General features: G+C 35.7%; 1 protein-coding gene across 4 annotated transcripts in view; it reads left to right on the top strand.

Annotated features, from left to right (window-relative positions):
- LOC103107904 (A disintegrin and metallopeptidase domain 3-like) overlaps positions 1–20,550 on the top strand; it is a 69,374-nt gene extending 48,824 nt beyond the window's left edge. For 3 of the 4 annotated variants that reach the window (XM_060182208.1, XM_060182214.1, XM_060182224.1), the window contains 8 exons: positions 1,201–1,396; positions 2,962–3,052; positions 3,344–3,536; positions 8,302–8,388; positions 13,274–13,388; positions 16,651–16,816; positions 19,341–19,391; positions 20,366–20,550. In XM_060182208.1, the coding sequence (XP_060038191.1) occupies positions 1,201–1,396; positions 2,962–3,052; positions 3,344–3,536; positions 8,302–8,388; positions 13,274–13,388; positions 16,651–16,816; positions 19,341–19,389 (897 nt within the window). In that variant the 3' untranslated portion in view covers positions 19,390–19,391; positions 20,366–20,550. Of the gene's footprint in view, positions 1–1,200; positions 1,397–2,961; positions 3,053–3,343; positions 3,537–8,301; positions 8,389–13,273; positions 13,389–14,117; positions 14,210–16,650; positions 16,817–19,340; positions 19,392–20,365 lie in introns of those variants that run through there. The other variant, XM_060182219.1, reaches the window with a different exon arrangement.
- Positions 20,551–23,382: the final 2,832 nt, after the last annotated feature.

Raw genomic sequence — 23,382 nt, 5'->3', positions numbered from 1 at the left:
TCTGATTTTACATATTTACTTATCATTTTTACTACATTTACATCTCATCATTTTTAAAGTTGCTTTCATAATTCAAGCCAACAAAATAGATTTATTAGTGAATCTTATTACTAGGTTTTTGTTTTTCTGTATTGTGATACCTCCTCAAATTACTTAGGTTTTTTTTTTTTTGTTTGTCTGCCTTATTTTGTTTTTTCCAATATGTTTTCTTCTTCACTGTCTGGGGTAGCAATTAATGTCACTGGTCATTCACTTTCAAGATACATGAATATTTAAGCACAATCTTGGATTTCTATATTTAAGTAGCAAATCTTTTTTTTAAATTTTTTTTATAACTTTGATCTTTTTTTTAAATTTTTTAATATTTATTTTATTTATTTATTCCCTTTGTTGCCCTTGTTGTTTTTTTTTTATTGTTGTAGTTATTACTGTTGTCATTGTTGGATAGGACAGAGAGAAATGGAGAGAGGAGGGGAAGACAGAGAGGAGGAGAGAAAGATAGACACCTGCAGACCTGCTTCACTGCCTGTGAAGCGACTCCCCTGCAGGTGGGGAGCCGGGGCTCCAACCGGGATCCTTATGCCAGTCTTTGTGCTTTGCATCACCTGCGCTTAACCCGCTGTGCTACAGCCCGACTCCCCCTTTTTTTAAATTTTAAATATGAATTTAACAATGATTAACAAGAAGATAAAGGCTGTGATTCAGCAACAACTAGTAAATTCACAATATTATGAATCCATCACTTCTATTTAGTTAAGAAACATACTCATCACTAAGCAGGAAAACTCAGTTTCTCTTGCCCTTAGTCTCTGGCAACTACTAATCTTCATTCTACTTCTGTGGGCTTATCTATCCTGGATAGTTCGTGTATATATAGAAGCAGAAAATGTAAATTTTTAGTAAGGATGTCCTCATACTGTTTTTAAGATTCATACACTTTCAGCATGCCATTTCATCCTATTTCTGAAAATATTCCATTGTACCCACATATTGGGTTTATCCTTCTGTTTGTTGATAAACATTTGAGTTGTTCTTTCTTGTCTCCTGATCAGTCATTAATGAATTTGACTTAAAACGTTTAAGTATAATCATTATAATGATAATTGTTATTATAATGGAAATTACAGTTACAAATAATATACTGTGCTGTTTGCTTTAGTTACATTTTGGGTTTTATGCCTGGTTTTGCTTTGTTTGCAGCTATATGAAAGAGGACATCTATGTAGGAGAAGCACAGATCCCTGTGATTTTCCAGAACATTGCAATGGAACATCAGAATTTTGTGTGCCTAATGTTAAAGCTGCTGATTTGCAACCGTGCAACAATAATACTGATTTCTGCTTTGGTGGAATATGCAAATCTTTAGATAAACAGTGTGTGGATTTGTTTGGAAAATGTAAAAAAAAATACATGTTTTTATCTAGCATTTACTTTTTAAAGCAGTTATTTTAAAGGATAAAGACAGAGAGAAATTAATATGGAGAGGGGAGATAAAGAAGGAGAAAGAAAAAGCGGCAGCCCTGTTTCACTGTTCACAAAGCTTTCATTGCACAGGGTTACTGGAAGCTTGAACTCAGTCCTTGTCATGGTAAAGTGTGCACTCAACTGGTTGTGCCACTGCCCAGCCCATGAGAGTTAGTTTCAAACAACCTCTTTTTCTATTGTCAGTCATCACTCCATGGTCATGATGTAAAAGTGTGATTTTTTTTAAATAAAAAATTTGAAAATAAAATTAGGGGCTGGGTGCTGGCCCACCTGGTTGAACACACATATTACAGTGCACAAGGACCCAGATTCGAGCTCCTAGTCCCCACCTTCGGGGGGAGAATGCTTTGCAAGTGGTGAAGCAGTGTTGCAGGTGTCTTTCTGTCTCTCCCTCTCTATCAGCCCCTTCCCCTCTCAATTTCTGACTATCTCTATCTGGTAAACAAGATAATACAAAAATTTCAAAAAAAAAATTAAAAATAAAATTATAATTCAAAACAACTTTGGGGCTAGAGTAGTGTCTTGGCATTGAGTACAGATCTTGCATGAATGAGGAACACGTTTTGACCTTTTGCCCTCCATATGCCAGTGTGTGAGCTCGTTTGCTTTTTTTTTTTTTTTTTTTAGGAAATAGAAAAAAATATTTTAAAATTAACAAAGTTAATTTAAACCATGTCAAGAGGTAAAATGTTTATAATAAATTCAAGACAAAGGTAATAGTTATTTATCAAATTTCAGGTAATTGAGTACATGGGAATACAAACTTTGCACAAGAATTCTAGATGTCAGTGAAAGGATGAGGGTGTCAATAATTTCTGCACTATGATACCTATTTTCATATTAAGTGATCAGTCTATATTTAGAAACAGCATCAATTTTTAAAATTGCCAACTACCCTCCCCAGAACCACCTCTATTCTTTTTTTCACCCTCACTCTATTTACCTTTTGTTCATGGATCTGTTTTTATCTCCTTACATTGTGCATGTAGGAGCATGGCATAACTCAGAAGGCAGTGCAGAGAAGAACTTCTCTTATAGGAATTTCTAAGTGGCACTTGTTCAGATCTCAACAAAGTCCACTATCCAGGACCTCCCCCAAATGTTTGAACTCCAGCTGCCTGAAATCACTGGTTACAGTCAACCTGCCAGGCACTACCATGAGCAAGCACTGCAGTAGTAGTCATAAGAAATGACTCCATATGCCCCTTCAAGCATGGATGTTAAATATTTGACCCTTCAGCCTTGAGTACTATGTTGCCCTCTAGCATTCTGGTGTCTACCTACTATGCAGTGTCTTTTGTTCCTCTAACACTCCAGCACAGGTCTCTGCACCCCTGTATGGTGATATCGAGGTATTCTAACATTGATAGATGATACAGATTGGTCACTGCTGTAGTGTTGATCTCGTTATATTAGTTTGTCACAATTTATACATTTTATTTTTTAATGAGTAACAAACTGTATTTATGTTTTCAGATGCTAGGAGCTCATCTCATTTGTGTGTTAATGAAGTGAATTTTCATGGAGACATTTTTGGAAACTGTATGAGAATGCCATGTAATTTTGAGTGTGTATCTAGAAAATTTTACATTTTAAAATGCAGCTGTATGTATGTATAGCCAAATTCTTAAAATAAATGAGATACAGATGTGCTTTATGTATATGATTTTAAATATTTCATAAAAATGATGTGTGTTCTGAATATATGACATGTGTGTGGTAACATTCTGAGTAACATTTCACAATTGTCTTCATATTTGAACTGTTGCTACTTTGCTGAACTACTAACATATTTGTTACCTGACATGATGTATTCTTGTGGTACATAGGGATTTTTTTTTCTGCCTTATATTTCCAGTAATGTCATGTGTGGGAAGCTAGTATGTCATTGGACACATACGGTTCTAGCCAGTGCAGAAGGTCTTGATATTCAATATACATACCGTGGAGAATCTATTTGTATGTCTGGTGTTTTGAGAAATCAATCGTTTGTCCTCCCTACAGAGGATAAAACTTATGTGAGCTCTGGAACTAGATGTGAATCAGACATGGTAAATATACATTTTACTTGATTCTACCAATGGTGTATATGTGTAAGCAAGTATGGAGAGTACGAGTGCATATATGTGTGCAGATGAGGTATGGGAATGTAAGCAAGAGAGCTAAACATTTTGTATATTCTGGCAAAGGAAACTCAGTGAATACAACACAGGACTTGGATCTGTGGATATTCCTGATTCATATCCGGTGCAGGATAGGTTGGAAGGTGATGTGGTTTCTCTTTCCTACTCTCTCATAAATCAAATAAATAAAGGTTAAAAAAAAAATAAAGACAAGGAAATAATTCAACAGGTAGGGTATGTGTTTTGACATTACATGGCTCATACTCTAGTGCAGATAACACATGGAAGATCACAATATGGGAAAGCTCTGATATTGTAGAATCTATCCACCTTTCTCTTTTTCTATTTTGTTCTCCTTCTCTCTGTTTATCTGGATTAAAAACTAACAAAGTTGGTTGAGTACACATTACCATGTGTGAGGAACTGGGTTCAGACCCTGCTCCCCACCTGTAGGTACGAAGCATCCTGAGTGATGAAGCAGGTTTACAGGTGTCGTATCTTCCTCCCTCTTTATCTTCCCCAGCTCTCTCAATTTCTTGTTGTCCTATCAAGTGGTGGATTCTCAGTGCCATCCCCAAGCCCCAGTGACAACAACCCTGTTGGCAATTACAAAAAAAAAAAATCTTGAAACAGTGAAATTTACTTGTCTCTACATATATAATTTCTTTAAATTTGTTTTTTCATTTTATTGGGGGTGGGTAATAGATGACAGTACAGTTGTTAACACATGTGTACAATCTCTTATCTCCCCATCGTGTCTGCAAAACACCCTCACTCCCAACTTAGAGTACTTCCTTTTCTACCATTATGAATCAGGACCCCAAAGGCCTGCTATCTTTTCCCCACTCCACCCCTTCACAGAATCTGTTGCTTTAGTGCAATATACCACAACCAGTTGAAGTTTCACTTTGTGTTATTTCCTTTCTGTCCCTACTTCTTAAATTGTATTTATTTTAAGTGCGGTAATCCAGTATTTATTCTCACGCTTTTAGCTTATCTCACTTAACATGATTCCCTCAGGTTCCAGTCACGGTAAGGCAAAGGAACTGACTTCATCATTTTTAGTAGCTGAATAATATTCTAGCTTCCTAGATACCCAAGGACAGAGAAGTAGCTAAGAAAGTTGTAGAGAACATGAAAAAGCACTGGGGTCATGATGAATGAAAGTGGGAAGGGCCAACTTTGTAGGTGAAAGCGTTTTGCAGATACCTATCAAGGGGTAGTGAGAATTTTATTCTATGCATGTTTCAATAATTACACTGTAATCCATTAGCCATTAGGGAAACCCATAATTCCATTAGGGAAAAGATTAAGCCCCCAATAAAATGACAGAGAAATTAAAATGATGAATTCATTTCCTTTGCCTTATTTTGGGTGGATCTTGAAGAATTAATTGTAAGTGGAATAAGCCAAAAAGAAGAATGAATAGCAGATGAGCCAAGCATAGGAAGGGAAAACAAAATTTGAACTGCATGTGCTTAAAACAACAAAGTAAAGTTATGTGTGCGTGTGCGTGTGCGTGTGTGTGTGTGTGTGTGTGTCTGGGGGGGGTAGGGGTGTACAGAATGAAGAGGAGATGGCTTCCTGGTGTTTGATGGTGAAAAAGTACCTAAATAATTGGGGATGAGTGATTTGAAAGTCGCTATCTCAGAGAGATGAGAAGCTGTATTCATGTGTCAACAAATACTACTGCATCCATTATTCTGCCAGTAGCATGATTTGATTTAAAAAAAAGAATTTATTTGGCTGTAATGAAAACAAGACATCTATTTCTGTAGCCTACTCCCCTAATTTTGCCTCTGGAAGCATATAAACTCAAATTTTTGGTTTACCCACAAGATAAGATTATAATACTGTGTTTCAAATTTCTTTTTCTCTGTCTGGAAACAAATATTTGAGAAACATAAATAATGGAGTTTAAACTTTATTTTTATTGAAATGAGCTTATGAAATTATGTTGATTCCAACTATACATTGCTGAGATTCAATATATACGTATATATAATAATTAATTAATTGCATTAATTGAAACATAAATCATATTATTTTCATACATTTGATAAAGGAGTTAAAAACTAGTGTAATATTAAAATTGGTTAACTAATTATCAAAGTAGATAAGCACTCACATTACAGTGCACCAAGGACTCAGATTCAAGCCCCGGGTTTCCCATCTGCAGAGGGGAAGCTTCCAAAGTTGAGAAACAATGTTTCAGGTGTCTCTCTCTCTCTCTCTCATCTCTCCTTCTCTATCTTTCCCCTCCCTTTCAATTTCTCTCTGTCTCTTTCCAAAATAAATAAAAGTTTAAGAGGTCAAAAAAAATATTACAACCAAACTTTAGGTTACGCTAAATAGAGTATGACTTCAGTACATTCACTAGCCACCCAAAGTAACCAAATAGATGGTTGAACTTTATCACAGACCTCCAGGGAGGAGGTTGGTCTGGTTGAACCTATACCTTTTTGACTATTAAGATTCAATCTGAAATGGAAAAGTAAATTTACTAGGATTGTTGGATATCAGCTTTGTGTCTGAGACAACCCATAGATATATGCATATAATTATATATGTATGTCACATAAACTAGCATGCAATACTAATAGGAATATATACATATATATCTGTATACACACATACAATACATATTAGTAAAAAATCTCCAAATTGAACATATACTAGTAAATATTAAATGTAACTTTGAAAATAAATATTATACATAACTTACAATTGAATAAACACAAATATTAAAGTAAATGAAGACAATTGTTTTTGTTTTATTAGCTGACACTGAAAATAATATTTGATGGCAAAAACATAATATTTATTATCAAATGGAATATCAGCATGTAGTTTCAGCAAGTGAATTAGATATGTACTGGTAGTCAAATGTTTTGACATTACTTTTATTTATTTACTTTTTTGCCACCTGAGTTATTCTTAGTTATCAATGCCTGCACAATGACTCTAACATTCCCAGTGGACAATTTTTCTATAGTGGGTGAGAGACAGAGATGGGAGAGAGGGTGGAGACACCTGCAGCACTGCTTCAGCACTCGTGAAGCTTCTCCTTCTCTGTAGATTCAAGGGATCTCATTCAAGGCAATGAATCTGCATTAGTAACAAATTAATTTTCAGATATTAGGAAATGCAAATTGGTATTGAGTATTATGTGAGATATACTATAAGCAAAAAAGAATGACAAATGCCAACAATTTGGCCAGTTACATTGTAGTATATTCAATAATGTGTATCTAAAATTACATTTTCTGAAAAAATTTGAAAGATATAGAGCTCACCTAAATTTACTGATTCATATTTAACAATTTGTAAATCTAGGGAAATTAAATTTCAGATAACAAGATGGGCAAAGCAAATATATACTTGACTACTTCAGACCTTATGAAAATAATGCACTAAGAAAGAGAGGGCAACTTACCACAATACAAATTCAAACATAGACAACTATATGTCTTTATCAGGGTGTAGCCTTCATAAAGAAACTCAGAGATGTAAAGGAAATGCAGATGAGCAATTCAAATTTATCAAGAAGAACTCTGAAAGGAGATACAACAAAACTCAAAAAAGCAAATTATAAGATAAGAAAAAACAAGAGAAGGCAAAACCTTCAGCTTTAAATTAGAAAAATAAAGAGTTTGAAGATCTTTGCAAAGAATTTAATAAAAGATTTTCTGTATGCTACAGAAATATGCACAAAACTAATAGACCAAAGGAAGAGCAATTTAGTGAACTTGAAGATAGAAAATTTCAAATTACTCAAGTAGAAAAGGAAAATGAAAGTATAGAAAAGATGAAAATTCACAACAGAACTATTCAACTCCATTAAAGAAAGCAGAAGATATTCCCTTTTAAAGTTAATAATAGATACCACATGCAACCCACTTATCTTACTTTGACTATTACTTGAAAAATTCCAAATACCAATTTAAAAATATATGCACTCCCTCATTTATTGCAAAATTATCTATAATAGTGATGTTTGAAACAAGTTAAGTATACATTGGCAAATGATCACATAAGGATGATGTGTTAAGTATACACAATGGGGTATGACCCCCCTATAAGTACATCAAATCTTTCACTTGTGACAACACAGAATAGAGGATGTTTTCTTTAGTGAAAGTAGATGAAGAAAGTAAGTTAGGGTCATACTACTCACAGATAAGATAATCAAGGAAATGGATTAAGTAAAAAAAACAAAACAAAACTATAATCACTTAAAAATAAGGGCAATTATCTTTGGTTCACCAACATCTTGTGTCACTTTATCCATTTTTTTCCCTCCCTTTTCCCATGTCTTTGCTTCTTTTGTTGCTGTTGTTTCTGGGCATGGGATACTGCACCAAAGCAAGGAACTCTGGGGAAGGAATGGAAGAGGGAAGTTCAGAGGTGGGGTGGGGGTGAAGAATTTTGCAGATAACCAAGATGCAGGGCTGGGAAATGGAGTCCGTGTGTAGACAATTGTGCAACAAGCCATTAGCCTTATAAGAAAATGGTGGTGGGGGTAGGGTAAGAGAGGATCAATTGTATAAAAGCTCTCAGTAAAAATTAGAATTTTAGTGGTGAATTAAATTTAGTGTTTACTTCATTACATTGCACATTCTTAGAAAATGTAAATGTTCAACACTTGTTTTTAGATTTTAAGTTTTCTTGGTGGTGGTTTATATCGTTCTAGTTTTGTCTTCATGGAAAATGCATTTCGACATCTCAATATGTCAACAAAGTGGACTGTGATGGACAAACGAAATGCAATGGACATGGGGTATGTAATGATTATATTCTTTTTCTTTTCTCCAGGGTTATCTCTAGGGCTTGGTGCCTGCATGATGAATCACTGCTCCTCTATGGCCATTTTTTCCCTTCCCCTTCCCTTCCCTTCCCTTCCCTTCCCTTCCCTTCCCTTCCCTTCCCTTCCCTTCCCTTCCCTTCCCTTCCCTTCCCTTCCCTTCCCTTCCCTTCCCTTCCCTTCCCTTCCCTTCCCTTCCCTCCCCTCCCCTCCCCTCCCCTCCCCTCCCCTCCCCTTTCCTCCTTCCCATCCCCTCCCTTCCCCTCCCCTCCCCTGCCCTGTCCTTCCCTTCCCTTCCTTTCCCTCCCCTTTCCCCCTTCCTGTCCCCTCCCTTCCCCTCCCCTCCCCTGCCCTGTCCTTCCCTTCCCTTCCTTTCCCTCCCCTTTTCCCCTTCCCGTCCCCTCCCTTCTATTCTCTTCCCTTCCTTTCCTTTCCTTCTTTTCCTTTTTTTAAACTGATAGGACAAAGAGAAATTGAGAGGGGAGGGGAAGATAGAGAGAATAAGAAAAGGGAAGCACTTGCAGACCTGCTTCACTGCTCATGAAACTTCCCCCCTAGGTCCTTGAAAATTCAGATTGAATCTTAATAGTCAAAAAGGATTTACAGGTTCAACTAGACCAACCTCTTCCCTGGAGGTCTGTGTTGAAGTTCAACCATCTATCTATTTGGTTATTTTGGGTGCCTAGTGAATCCTACAATTATGTTGAAGCCATACTCTATTTAGTGTAACCTAAAGTTTGGTTGAAATATATATAAAGGAAACATTGACAAAACCATAGGATAAGAATTTTATCTCTTAACTGGGTGTACCACCGCCAGAACCTGTTACTATTTTAGGTTATGTTATTTTAGTTTATTTTTCCATGAAAATTAAAGATTCAGAATTGTCTGATGTGGAAATTTCGTTTTTTCAGTTAATGCTTTATTTATTTATGAGGAAGCATTGTTTTATAGGACATTGTGTCAGATATATAATTTCCCATTTCTTCAAAATGTGTTGCCACATCTCACTTTTTATCAGAACACCAATCTGCCTTCACCAAGGTCCTTCATACCCTTTCTACCTTTGCATGCTGCCACTCCTCCCTCTTACCTCAGTTTTGTAATACTTGTCGTCATTTACTTTGCTTGTTTCTTCATTTTATTTATATGAAAAGACATTCTGTATTTTCCTTTTATATAAGGTCATCATGTCAGAAGACTTTGAAGTTTACTTAGTGCTTTTTGACATTCTGTAAAAGAGGAAGAATTTGGGAGTTGGGCGGTAGCTCAGCAGGTTAAGCGCACATGGAGCAAAGTGCAAGGACCAGCGTGGGGATCCTGGTCGGAGCCCCGGCTCCCTACCTGCAGAGGAGTCACTTCACAGGCAGGCGGTGAAGCAGGTCTGCAGGTGTCTATCTTTCTCTGCCCCTCTGTCTTCTCCTCCTCTCTCCATTTCTCTCTGTCTTATCTAACAATGATGACATCAATAACAACAACAATAAAAAACAAGGGCAACAAAAGGGAATAAATAAATAAATATAAAAAAAGAGCAAGCATTTCTAAACTTCAAGTATTTAGCTAGATAGTACAGCTATGGGCTGGCAAAATATCTTACTTAGATGGTGTGCTGCTTTGATATGTGTATAACCTAGGTTCAAGCCTGGCTATTACTTTTCAAAGCTAAATATTTTGATAGGCTCTGACACTTGAGTCCCAGGCTTTTATTTTCATCAGAAGAAGGCCTCTATTTGTGACCTTCCTATTATTTGTGCATAACTCGTAAGTTTCTCTGTCTCTCCTTGATGTTTGGTATGGTCCTTTTGTCCTTTGTTGTGGGATATATTAAACACAGTCTCAAAGCTTTTCCAGAAAAATTTATTTTAAGCACAGATACATGTTTCTGGGAGATATGTACATTAAGTTTCCTGAAGAGCCATACTTTATTTTTTTGCCCAACTTGTAACTTTTCTTTATTTTTATTATTTAGTTTTTTAAATACTTTTTTTCCTTTTACTGGGGGGGGTGTTTAATGAATTACAGCACATTTTGTTTATACATGTACATGTATATGATTTTCCATTTCCACTTAACAAGTGTATGTCAAATACTCTCACTCCCCAAAACCCCTCTCCCCCAGACTCTGTATGTCATTTCCTCCCCAGAGTCCCTTGGTTTGGTTCAGTATACCATCCTAGTCCAAGTTTCACCTTGTGTTCTCCCTGTCTGAGTCTGTCTCCCAAGTTCCATCTACATGTAAAGTCACCTAATGTTGACCCTTCTCTTCCTAATTCATCCTACACATTTTGCCTTCAGGTTCCAATGAAGGTAAAACAAAGGCTGAGTTTTTTTTTTTTTTGTTTTGTTTTTTTGTTTTTTAAGAGTTTCTGTTTTGACATCTAGGTTTTTGACAATTGGCCTTGGCTCACCAACAGTGGTTGTATCTCTATCTTTCCGCCTTCCTTTTCCCTATATATTTGTTTCTTTTGTTGCTGTTGCTTGCGTTCTCAGTTTTATTCTACACAGACCACCTCATCTAGAGTTGTAGTTCCTTTGCTTCTTTTCCTGTAGGAATCCTTTCAGTAATTCTTGCAAGGCAGGATTGGAGATGGTGAATTTCTTCAGTTTCTGTATATTTTGGAAGCCTTCGATTTCTCCTTCTTTTGAAAGACAATTTGGAAGGATAGTGAATTTGTGGCTGGAAATTTTTCTCTCTTAAAGCTGTGACTATGTCATTCTACTTTCTTCTTGCCTCTTGGGTTTGTGATGAGAAATCTGAAGAAGTCCTGATGGTTCTACTTCTGGAAGTGAGATTCTTCCTTTCCCATGCAATCTGCAATACTGTTTCATTGTTATATAAAATGTGGTGTGGACTGTTTGGGATTCATGAGATTCATGTTTTCATTCAGCTTCCCGGTAATGTTTTGAACATTACCCAGGTTTGGAATTTTTTTCTGCTATGATTTCTTTGAATATATTCTCTGCTCCTTTCTCCTTCTCTTTGTCCTCAAGTGTACTAATAACTCACTTTTTTTTTTTTTCCTGCTGGAGTCTGCTAGTTCACAGAAAATTGCTTCATGTTTCTTGCCTCTCCAACAAATTTGCACTCTGAATGTGGGTGTTTTATTTTCTAGCCTAGTATTGTCTTTTCATGCTGATTTATTCTACTTACTAGGTTTTTTTTTTTTTTTCCCCTTTATTTCTCCAGAGCACTGCTCTTCTCTGGTTTATCTGGTGCAAGAGACTGAAATTAGGACATTGGAGCCTAAGGTATCAGGGTCTCTTTGCATAATCATTACGCTATTTACTCCACCCCCACTCCCCACCCCGTCTGCTCACTGGGCCTTTTACATAAACCTCAACTCCTTCCAAAGATTCTTTCATAGCTCTTAATAGTTTCTCTATGTGTTTTGAAGCCCTTTGGTGAAATGATTTCTGAGAGCCTGGGTTTATGTCTATATGTTGTGGTTGGAGTCTTGAATTACCTTCTGAATTCAAACTGGAGACATTTTTTCCAGATCTTTGTGGTTTGAGCAACTAAGTGCTTGTCCATGCTTTGGTTAAGTGTGGCTTCTTGCTGTTCAGCCAGCTGGTAGGGCTGTGGTTATGTTGCATATATGTCATGGGGTGGTGGTAGGGAGAGTCTTTCTTGTTACCTTGATTGGATTCAGACAGAACAGTTCCCATTGTAGCAGTGATGAGATAGTGTTCTGTTTCAGACTCCACTTTGACCTCTGGCTGCCCCCTTGCACTTGTCTGGACAGGTGGCATAGTTGCCCACCTTCTTGGGGCTGAACTTGCTTCCCAAAATGGCACATCTGCTGCCTATGGGTTGTGATTCCTGGTTCAAGCTGCCTGCTTGCCTGCACCTGTTTCTCAGCAATTTTCTTCAAATATTGTTGGTTGTAATATGAGATTCTGGGTATTTATTTTTAATTGTTTTATGTGGTTTATCCTTTAGCATGATCTTTTGGTCTCTCTTACTCCCTATACTATGCTGCCATACTCAACTACTTTTTTATTTTTATTGCAGCTAGTTTTAAAATCTAGAAAAACTCACAGCGAGGTTTTTTTTTTATTAAATTATTTATTTATTGGGTAGAGACAGGGAAATTGAGAGATAAGAGGGCAAGAGACAGACACTTGGAACACTTTCAATTCTTGTGAACCTTCCTCCATGCAGATAGGGACTGAGGACTTGAACCCAGGTCATTCCTTATACATTATAATATGGATGTTTCACCAGGTGCATCACCATTCAACCCCTCACAATGAGTTTTATTCCTTCTATATTTTAATTTGCTTAATAATTTCTCTACATTTATAGAACAAGATACTTCAATTTTATTACACACGATGGCTACTTATACTGTATAGACATTTATTATATACTATCTTATAAAAATGTTTTCCACATTGATGTTATGATAGCAGTAATATATTAAACAATGATAATCTGATCATTTATACTGGTTAAGCACAGTAACTAAATAATATTTATTCCAGTTTTATTATTTTTTAATTATTTTTTTATTGCTAGCAGTGTTGTCTCTGGGACTTGGTGCTAATACTATGAATCCACAGCCATTTTTCCCTTTTTATTTTTATTTTATTTGATAGAAGAGAGAAATTAAGAGAGGTGGGGAGGATAGAAAGATAAGATGCCTGCAGATGTGTTTCAGAGCTTGTAAAGCATCTTCCCTGTAGGTGGGGAATTGGGTCTTGAATCTGGGTCCTTGTTCATGGCAGTGTATGTGCTCAGTGACATGCACCACTACCTGACTCTTAACTATTCTTATTACTATATTATAATTACTATTATATTATATTACTATTATTATTACTATATTATATACTTATTACAATTTGATATTGTTTTCAGGTGTGCAATTCAAATCTTAATTGTCAATGTGATGTTGGATATGCTCCTCCAGAATGTGAACCAGCACCATCAGCACCAGGCGGAAGTATTGATGATGGATTTTGGCTAATTCAAAGTTAGTATCTAGATCAATGTAATCAGATAGAGTTTTAGTACTTTAGTAATATTTTATGTCTTGACTGTGTTTTTTGAGACCCTGATGTGGTTAGCGCAACTAAAGAATAAATAACACTTTATGTTACTTTATTAACTTTAGATTTAAATATCTGCTTGTGGCTAGTGCCTACTATATTGGTGGAGTTCTGTATTATCTGTTTATCAAAATTTTCTATATGTTTTATTTAATGGGCCTTTACCTTTGTAAAGCTTTTTTGAAATTTCACAATACAGAAATAATTTACCTTGTAATTCCATTGATGTCTTGCCATAATGTGTGCTTATTTTCCATGTCAGATTCCTACATATACTTTAGGACTAATAATATATTCTTGTATTTGTTTTAAATTATCACTTGGATGTTAAATATTTTAACAGCTTTACTGTTAGCCTCCCATTTACTGTATTATAAGGTTTCTTAGCATTCCAGTATATCTCAATATTCATGCGATTAATTTCCTTTCAATTTATAAAGCTTTCCTTTGTATTTGTCTTTGTATTTGCTTTATGATGACCAACTCTTGAAAATTCATTTTCTTTTAAAGACATATATATATATATATATGTATATATATATATATATATATACATATATATATATATCTGTAAGAATGTTACTTTTGCAGGAGCTGGAATTCATTTTGAAATAAATATTTTAATTTTTATATTTTTCATGTATTTTGCATAGAGACATAGAGATGAGAAAGAGAGGCAAAAAGGCAGAAAGACAGAGAGAGACACCCACAATACTGTTTGACTCCTCAAGAAGATTTCCCTCTGCAGGTAGGGACCAAGGCCTTGGGCTTGGGTCATCACACAATATAAGAATGTGTGCGCTTGTACTAGGTAAACCACTTCCAGACCCCAGGAATTGTGATTATACACTGAATATTATTTTTTTAACTATTCAAAGGTATAATTCCAGGTTGGGGAGATAGCATAGTGGCTATGCAAATGACTTCCAATCCTGAGAGACTCTGAGCTCTCAGGTTCAGTTTCCAGCACCACCATATGCCAGAGCTGAGCAGTGATCTGGAAAAAGAAAAAAAGATATAATTCCTTTTTATTTTCACTTCCATTGTGGAAATACAACTCTCAATCTTATTTTCCTTCCATCAACAGATAATGCTTTTACTTCTTGTCTTAGTTTCAGATTATCTTATATTTTTGGTTTTCCAGTTTCACTATGATTAGCCAAGGTGCATTTTGCTTTGAAATTATTCTTCCTGAGTTTATTGAGACTATCATATTACATAAGTTGCAAAATTTAGGTAAAAAATATTCTTAGCCATTTCCTGTTTCAATACTTTTTTTTTTTAATGAAAAAAATTACAATAGAATAGTGGGTGAAAGAAGGGATGTGTAAGTTAGGGAATATGCTCTGTTGGGGTGAGTAATCTGTTAGGAGGGAATTGACTCATCTCTTCAATGTAATTGAATTAAAAAAATTATAGTTTACTTTTTGTGGGTATGCAAGTCTACTTGACTTGTATGAAAACAAAGACTCTTGTTCATACCATGAGGTTCCACTATTATCTCTCTCCTTAATTTTTATTCATCTCCTATTGCCAGTTCCTGACAAACACCTGTAACTGATTCTATAGATGTACTTCAGTACTATGAAACATGCAATAATATGCATTTGGGATTCACACATATTCACCACATTTTAATAGTTCATTTTTTGTTGTTGTTATGAAATTTTCTATTAAAAATGAATAATTGCCTGTGTACTCTACTTTCTTATCCATTTACCTGCTGAAGGACAATTGGTTTGTTTCTAGGTAAGGGCAATTATAAATAAAATTTCTATAGACATGAAGATAGGCTTTTCAGTTCTTTTTTTTTTTTTTTGGTGGGTAAAAATCTAGGGGTGAGATTTTTGTAAAAGTATTTTCATTTTTTACTATATTATTGATTTGCAATATTAATTCACACTAGTCCACAAAAAGTAAATTTGGAGGTATATTTTAAGACCTTGGTATTTGCATGCTCCAAACCATACCCACCACTTTTGGAGATGGACAAATGGATATAAATGGGGTGGAAAAGGGAGGAGCTTTAAAGTGTTGAGTTACATCAGTGATGCAGTTGGTGGTAGGGCATATGCTTTGCATATATAAGTTCCAGTTTTTTGCTTCCAGTCCTCACAAAACAAAATAACAACAACAAAATAATAGCATGTTCTCTCCAATATTCTAAAATTCAGATGTGATAGTTCAGTTTCATTATTTTTGCACATGATTCCCAATTTATTTCAAATAATGCATAAAACATTCAGTAGCATGGTGTCTTAGTTATTTTCTAAGCAATAGATATTTTGTTGTGTTTTAAAAAGTTATTGAATTCATATTTTTCAGGGGAATTAAATACATTTCCATTCATATAAACATAATTGTTCAGGCAGTAATTATTGCTGCTTACTTTATGTTTTGCCTGTGCCATTTTTTTCTCCGATCAAATCAAACTAGGTTCCATTGATTTTCATTTTTACAATTTTTGTAACATATTTTCAGCATCTATTATTTTTTCTAATATATTTAGTTAAAATCAGAACAATGACATCTTACTGATTATATGCAAATTTAAATTTGGTTTATAGCTTCTTAGACGTAGTTCTCGTGGTTTCTCAAAAAAAATCATTTGACAATAGTTCTTTTTTTTTAGATTAAATTTCAAGTTTAATGTGCTTTAAGTTGCTATTTGCAAGGGAAATATGATAACACAATTATGTCAGAATGTAGCACAAATAGGGATCCAAAGATTACTCACTTGCCCAGTTCATCATGTGTGAAAGCCCTTGTACAAGCCTGAAACTAATATGGTGAGCTTCATAAGTTGTGGAGCAATGCTGTGAGCTCTCCCTTTCTTTTTCTTCATTTTTCTGTTTGTGATAGAAAGAAAACAAAATCTGCTAGCTGCGAATGGTGAAATTGCTTGGGTGCAAAGTCTTGGCTGCAAAAAAATAAGTATACAGCTCAAACAGATACATACACACACTAATCATGACAATATTAAGATAAATTTGCCAGTGATATATCTTGTTAAAATAAATATATCATGATCTTTGGGTAATAGTCATACAATACTAAATATTAAAAAAGAAATGGAAGTTTGTTGAATCTTTGGCTGTATTATATTAATCTCGAAGTTTTAACTAAATTCCTAGTATGCTTTGAATATCATTTTTGAAAAACTAAATGGTCCTTTTGTGTTTTCAGCTAAAACGTCAGAAATGCTTAAAAACCAACGTCCTACTCATCACAAAAATGGACTTTTGATCAGTTTTTACATTTTCCTGCCCTTCCTCATTCTAATTACCATCATTGCTCTTAAAATGAATATAATACAGAGATTTTGGAAGAAAGAGAAAATAGTAAATGAAGAGTAAGGAAATTTCTTTGTATTTAATAGTAAAATGTATTGTGTAAAGATTACAATTTTCAGATTGGTATAATAAAATGAATATTTTAATATATTTAGTGAAAACTTATAAATATTGAGTCAATATGCACCAAACTTGTTTAAATTTTAAGAAGCTAGGTATCCTTTTTCTTATCAACCCTAGAAACCTGAAACTTCTCAGTTAAATCTTCTGTGGACCTCAAATAGCAAGTCCTCTTGGCTATTATTGCTTTAGGAGGATCTGGCTCCTTTACATGTGATCTCATTTTCCTTTCATTATATTTATTATTCCAAGGAAAATATTAGGAATAGAGATGCAAATTTAATGATGGTAAAGAATGAAGGGGAGAACAGAAATAGGATGCTTACAGTTTGCAGATAATTAATATTGTTTTTTCTCTAAAATTAGAATTAGGATACTTACACAGCTTATTCTCTACTTCACCATACCAATATAAGTGCCAATGTATTTGGAAAAGGTAAATAAATTAATGGGTACCACACTGTGATAAAGGAAAATGGTTCTCTGTTTTCCCATTTCTATAGGTTGAGATAACATACGGTAGAAACTTTCCATCAACAAATCTAATATGCCAACTTAGTTAATTTTCTTCATCAACAGGTTAACAGCAACTGCATATGCATTTTTATGCAGATATTTAAATACTCTTAACTTCTAAAAATTGAGTTCGTTGAACGACATCCAGCATTTATCTTCCTGTGTTTTTTTTTTTTTTTCAAATTTTTTATTTATAAAAAGGAAACACTAACAAAACCATAGGGTAAGAGGGGTGCAACTTTGCACAGTTCCCACCACCAGAACTCTGGATCTCATCCCCTCCCCTGACAGCTTTCCTATTCTTTAACCCTCTGGGAGTATGGACCCAAGGTCGCTGTGGGATGCAGAAGGTGGAAGGTCTGGCTTCTGTAATTACTTCCCTGCTGAATATGGGTGTTGACAGGTTGATCCATACTCCCAGCCTGCCTCTCTTTTTTCCCTAGTGGGGAAGGGCTCTGGGGAAGCAGAGCTCCAGGACACATTGGTGGGGTTGTCTGTCCATGGAAGTCTGGTCTGCATCATGCTAGCATCTGGAACCTGGTGGCTGAAAAGAGAGTTAACATACAAAGCCAAACAAATTGTTGGCCAGTTATGGACCTAAAGGCTCGAATAGTGCAGATGAAGAGTTGGGGGGGGGGGGTGTCTCCATTTTGTAGATAAATAATAGGCATATTTTAGTTACATTTCAAAGGGCCTGTGGCTATACCAGTTTATTTATTTTTTTGCCCCTGAGCCTGAAATCTGATATGCCAGTGGATCCAAGTTATTGTCTGGGGAGTTTTCTTGTGTTCTTAAGCTATCTCAGAAAAAATCGGAAACATTGCTAAAAGCTTGTTATAGTAAGAGGATTATTGACAACAGAGAACAAACTCTTGCTATGACATATTATGATCTAGAATAATAATACTGATTTCAGGATTGTAAGGACAAGTCAGAAATTTAGAGGAAAAACACAAAAGGGTGGTATTGAACTAGATTATTAAGAAAGAACTAGCCATCCTCACCATCACTCCAAGAACTGATATGCGACACCATCTCTCTCCTGTGTCCCATTCTCTTCAAAATGACTGCTCTACTAGCATAGCTATGTCAACTTTTCCTAGTTTCGTTTTCAAATAAAATTCCAGCAGTCTGTCCATAGACAATATATCTTAGTTCCTATCCTCAATAGACTGAAGGGAATAGCTGCACAAGTGTACCTAAATCTGGAGTACTTTATCTGGATTCATAGCATAATTACCTATCAAGGAGTTGTAGCCATGCGAAAGGGACCTAAGACATGATGCTTCTCTTTAATAGAACCAGTGTATTTATAAGTGGCTATATAAATACTACAACATATAATGAAATACAGCTGAAAGACATAGAGTCTTCATTAATGAAAGTGAAATAACTCACTATTACAAAGTTTATTTGGTAAATATTCAATTTAAATTTCAGAAATTTTAGGAGGACATGTAAATTACCTTTCAATTTTATAAAAGCATTATGACAGATATATCACTACTTTATCTTTTTTATTATTTATTTTACCTTTAGTTGCCCTTGTTATTTTATTGTTGTTGTTGATGTTGTCATTGCTGGATGGGACAGAGAGAAATGGAGAGAGGAAGGGAAGAAAAAGATAGACACCTGCAGACCTGCTTCACCACCTGCGAAGTGACTCCCCTACAGGTGGCTCCACTATTTTATCTTATCATTCGTGTAAGCAAGCCAGAGAAATGCAATAGATTTTTAGTCTGAAATAAAAAAAAAGATTATTATCTCTAAAAGTTTCACTAAAATTAGAACGTACCTGACACTAGAATATTTGGTCACTGCATTCAGTAGGAGAAACAAAGTGCATATTGATTAAGTAACTAGCACAAATACAACTGCATTTTTTGTCTTGGTTATATGCTTACAATGTTTCCTAACAATCAGCCTAATGTTGTTTATTTTATACAGATCTCTATCAGAAGACAGCAATAGCAACAACCAAGAGTCATACATTTAAAGGTGAACTAAAGGAGTAAAATTATTGACAAGACATCACTTATGAAGTAATTTAAACAAAAAATTCAAAAAAGTCAATAATGATAATTTTCAAAAATTCATTCAATTATTTATCTGATATTCACCCATAACAGAATTTGAACTAGAGTTAAATCCGTGGATCTCTGTGTCTTTAGCTACCACCAACTAAAACATTCATTGATACTATGGATGTAAATCAGTCTTATCTGCCTGGGCCAACCTTTCTCTTTTCTTTAATATTAAAAACCTACTTTCTTTCTTTTTGTTGTGCAAGCAAACTCAGCCAGTAAATTCCCCACAATACAATGGGCTTCACCACTTTTAGTCCACTTTTTCAGAGAGAAACAAAAAAAGACAGATACTGAGAGACAGAGTGAGAATGAAACTTCCCCTGCTTTCAAGGGCCAAGCTCAAACCTGGGTCAGACAAATGTGAATGCGGGTGCTTTGCCAGGTGAGCAATTTCACCTGCCCCAAATCCAAGTTCCTAGGTGAACATTTTAGCACTCAACTTACTGTCTTCTAATGTTCTTTAGTAACAATTTGACCTTTATGGTGCTTGTCTATATCTAAATACATCAATAACCTGAGATGACCATTTCCCAGAATTCATCTTTCTCTTAAATCCTAAATTCACTACCTTGCTTTCTTTTACTCTCCTCCTCCCCACCCCCCACAACTTACTCCTTCTATCAGTGCTTCATGTTCTAGTAATATTTTGCCATGGGAATTTCAAGTAGTAGGATAAGAAGAGAACTATGAGTATGATTTAATTATTGTGACTCACATAATATTTCAGAAAAAAAATTTATAAATGTAATGGAGCATAGGCATAATTATGACAATATAACTAGTTTCATATAATAATTGCTATCTGTCTATTTGTGTAGTAAAAGTAGATAGCTTTTATTAATCACTGAAACTCAACTTCTCTATGTTTTTGTGTTTCTTTCACAGGGGTAATTAACCAACAATATTTAAAAATCCGTAGTTTGGAGAAAGGATATGACTGAGAAACTCACCATCATAACTGACCTGAATCAAGAATGGAAAAAAAAGAAGAAGAACTTCTTTCTCATATTTTGTTCTGGCTTGATACTTTCAATTGCACAAACCAGAATAAATATTGTGAGTTAAAAGTATTGAGGTTTCTGTCTATTGATTATTTCACTAGGTGTGATCCAGTAGTGGGAGATAAGTTTTGTCTTAGTTGAAATTGAGAAGCTGCTTTATCTTATGCTGGAAACATTCAGCTGATCATAATTGCTGCTTGCCCTCAGAAGCCAGTGAAAATGCAAACTGTTACCATCTCAGGAGAGAGCCTGTGCACAACAGCTTATTTAGCAAAGAAGACTGTTTCCCAATATGGTTTGCTTTCAGATAGCAACAAGAACACCCTCAAGATTGAGGTTAGACTATAAGGAGGATACTATAAGAACCCAAAGGAACTCATCCTGAACCCTTCCCTTACCCTTTTGTTACAGTGGAACTGTGACATTGCCTTCCAGGAGCAATTGTCCTATGGCATTATGAATGTGGGAGGGAGTCATGGAAGTAGGGATGTCCAAGCTGTGACTATCTCTTTTGTTCCTGTCTTTATAGGTATAAGCAGCGGCCATTTCTAGGAGAAGCAGGGTTTTAATTGAGTCAAGTAACCTCCAGCCTTGAATTATATAGTAAAGCAAGCTTCGCTTTATACAAAAGTGGTGTGACCAACACTGACTTTTTGTTGTACTGGGAATCAGATCTTTTCGCTAATTCAAATACAATTCACATTTGCAGCTGTTGGCACAGTAAATGGCTATAATAGAGGTACTGGAATAAAAACTATTTGAGTTAGAGGTAGAAGTTGACAAAGGCAATTTAAGAAGATATAAGCCAGGAAACACAATCATACGCTTTTTAATTCTATTGTAAAGTCTGTTTTCTCTGTTTGTCTTGCTGACTTATATCTGTAGCTTCCTGCCAAGCCCTGAGAGTCAGCTTGTTGCCCAGATACTCTTAGGCTGCATTTTAAAGTTTCCTTCCCCTTTCTTGCGTAACTTGACAACAAAGGCTCATTATTATATCACAAAAGATTAAGCCTTGTAGGTTGTATTTAGTCATTAATACCTTTTTTTGTAACTCACTTTAGATATTGTTTATAGGACAGTATGAAAATTCAGCTAGTAAAACACTGGCATTGCCCTGTGTGCAATCTGAGCTTCAGCCCCCTGAACACCACATGAAAGTATGACACTGGGAGAAGCTTTAGTGATGTGGAGTCTCTCTCTCTCTCTCTCCTTGTTTGAAAAAAGTAGGCTCTGGTCAGTGACACTTGACAACAACAAATAAATATTGTTTAACTTGCAGAAAAAGAACCCTAGCTGTTTAAGAAATCTGAGAGTTGCCCTTGAAGGTGCCAACACATTTATTGTGGGACAGGCAGACTCTCAGGTTTTATGGAATAAAAAACTACAGGAGTTCTCAATTACTATGCTACAACCTTCTATCTTTCAGAACCACATCTTTTTTTTTTTTTTTTTCTTTCTTGAGGGACTAGCACTTGTGAGACCCTAGATACTTATTTTTGACAGAACTATCTCTGAGGCTCAGTGACAGCACCAGGAATGCACTGCTCTTGGTGGCCTTCTTTTTCCCCCTTCTATTTTATCTGACAGGAGAAAGAGAAGAGGGGAAGGAGAGACAGAGAATGAGACAAAACACAGAGATTTCTACAGTACTTGCTTCATCACTTGTGAAACTTTCCCACTACAGGTGGGGAGTAGGGGCTCAAACTCTGACCCTTGTGCATGGTGATATGTATACTTAAGTGGGAATGTCATCTTTCATCCCCTCAGAACCATATCTTTTTAAAATTTTTTTAATTTTCATTTTCTTATATTTATTTTCCCTTTTGTTGCCCCTGTCGTTTTATTGTTGTAGTTTTTATTGTGTTGTCGTTGTTGGATAGGACAGAGAGAAATGGAATGAGGAGGGGGAGACAGAAAAGGGGAGAGAAAGACAGACACCAGCAGACCTGCTTCACTACTTGTGAAGTGACCCTTCTGCAGGTGGGAAGCCAGGGGCTTGAACCGGAATTCTTATGCTGGTCCTTGTGTTTTGAGCCAAATGTGCTTAACCCGCTGCACTACTGCCAGAGCCCTAGAACTATATCTTAAGAAGTTATAGAGAACTGTGAAGTATCACACCTTAAAGGCTACCTACTTTACCATGCATATAACCTGTATTGGAATGCTAGTTAAAGCACATAATGAGAGCTAGTGTCTCAATAGGGCAAGAGTACCTGCAGGCTTGAGTTGAGACATGACCAGGCATCTGACTGAACAACAGAATGTAGGCATGGGGCTGGTGACTAAGGCTGTCTCTCTGGAGACATGAAACACCATGACTTTCTAGAATAACAACAAGAGGTCAAGGAACAATCAAGAAATAAATTGTAGCTTTTAGCTCCCACTATTCAAAGGCTGACTCAGCTATGAAAATGGGATCTCCCAGGGAGGATGGACCTCTCACATTATAAGGCCCTCTGTGTGTCTGTGCACAGCTTTTCTCAGCTCTTATCCTTTAATAAATGTTTAGCTCTTTAAAAACTGTTCAGTGGTGTCAGAGATTTTTCCACTCATCAGACCCAAAGGTGAGAGAGATAGAAATGTGTGTACACCAGTTACAGAAATACTAAGGATCTGGGGGGACACATCAGTGCTTTGGTATCTTCCCCCACTCCATTTCTTTGACTCTTTTTCTATCTGAAAAAAAAAGTCATTCTGGAGCAGTGGAACCCCACCACTACATCATGATCATCATCATCATAATCAATTATTTATAGAGGCTTCACAGAGAAGGACAAAGATTGTTCTAATAACAACCCATTGGTATCAGATCAGATTATCATATGGCCAGACAGCAGAGTTTCTAAGTAACTTTTAACCAGTCCAGACCTCCTTGACCCTAATTACCTGAACCTTTACCTT

Source organism: Erinaceus europaeus, chromosome 2, assembly GCF_950295315.1.
Source record: "Erinaceus europaeus chromosome 2, mEriEur2.1, whole genome shotgun sequence".
Lineage (NCBI taxonomy): Eukaryota > Metazoa > Chordata > Mammalia > Eulipotyphla > Erinaceidae > Erinaceus > Erinaceus europaeus.
Note: the sequence above shows the minus strand (reverse complement) of the source record. Positions and strands in the feature narration are given on the sequence as shown.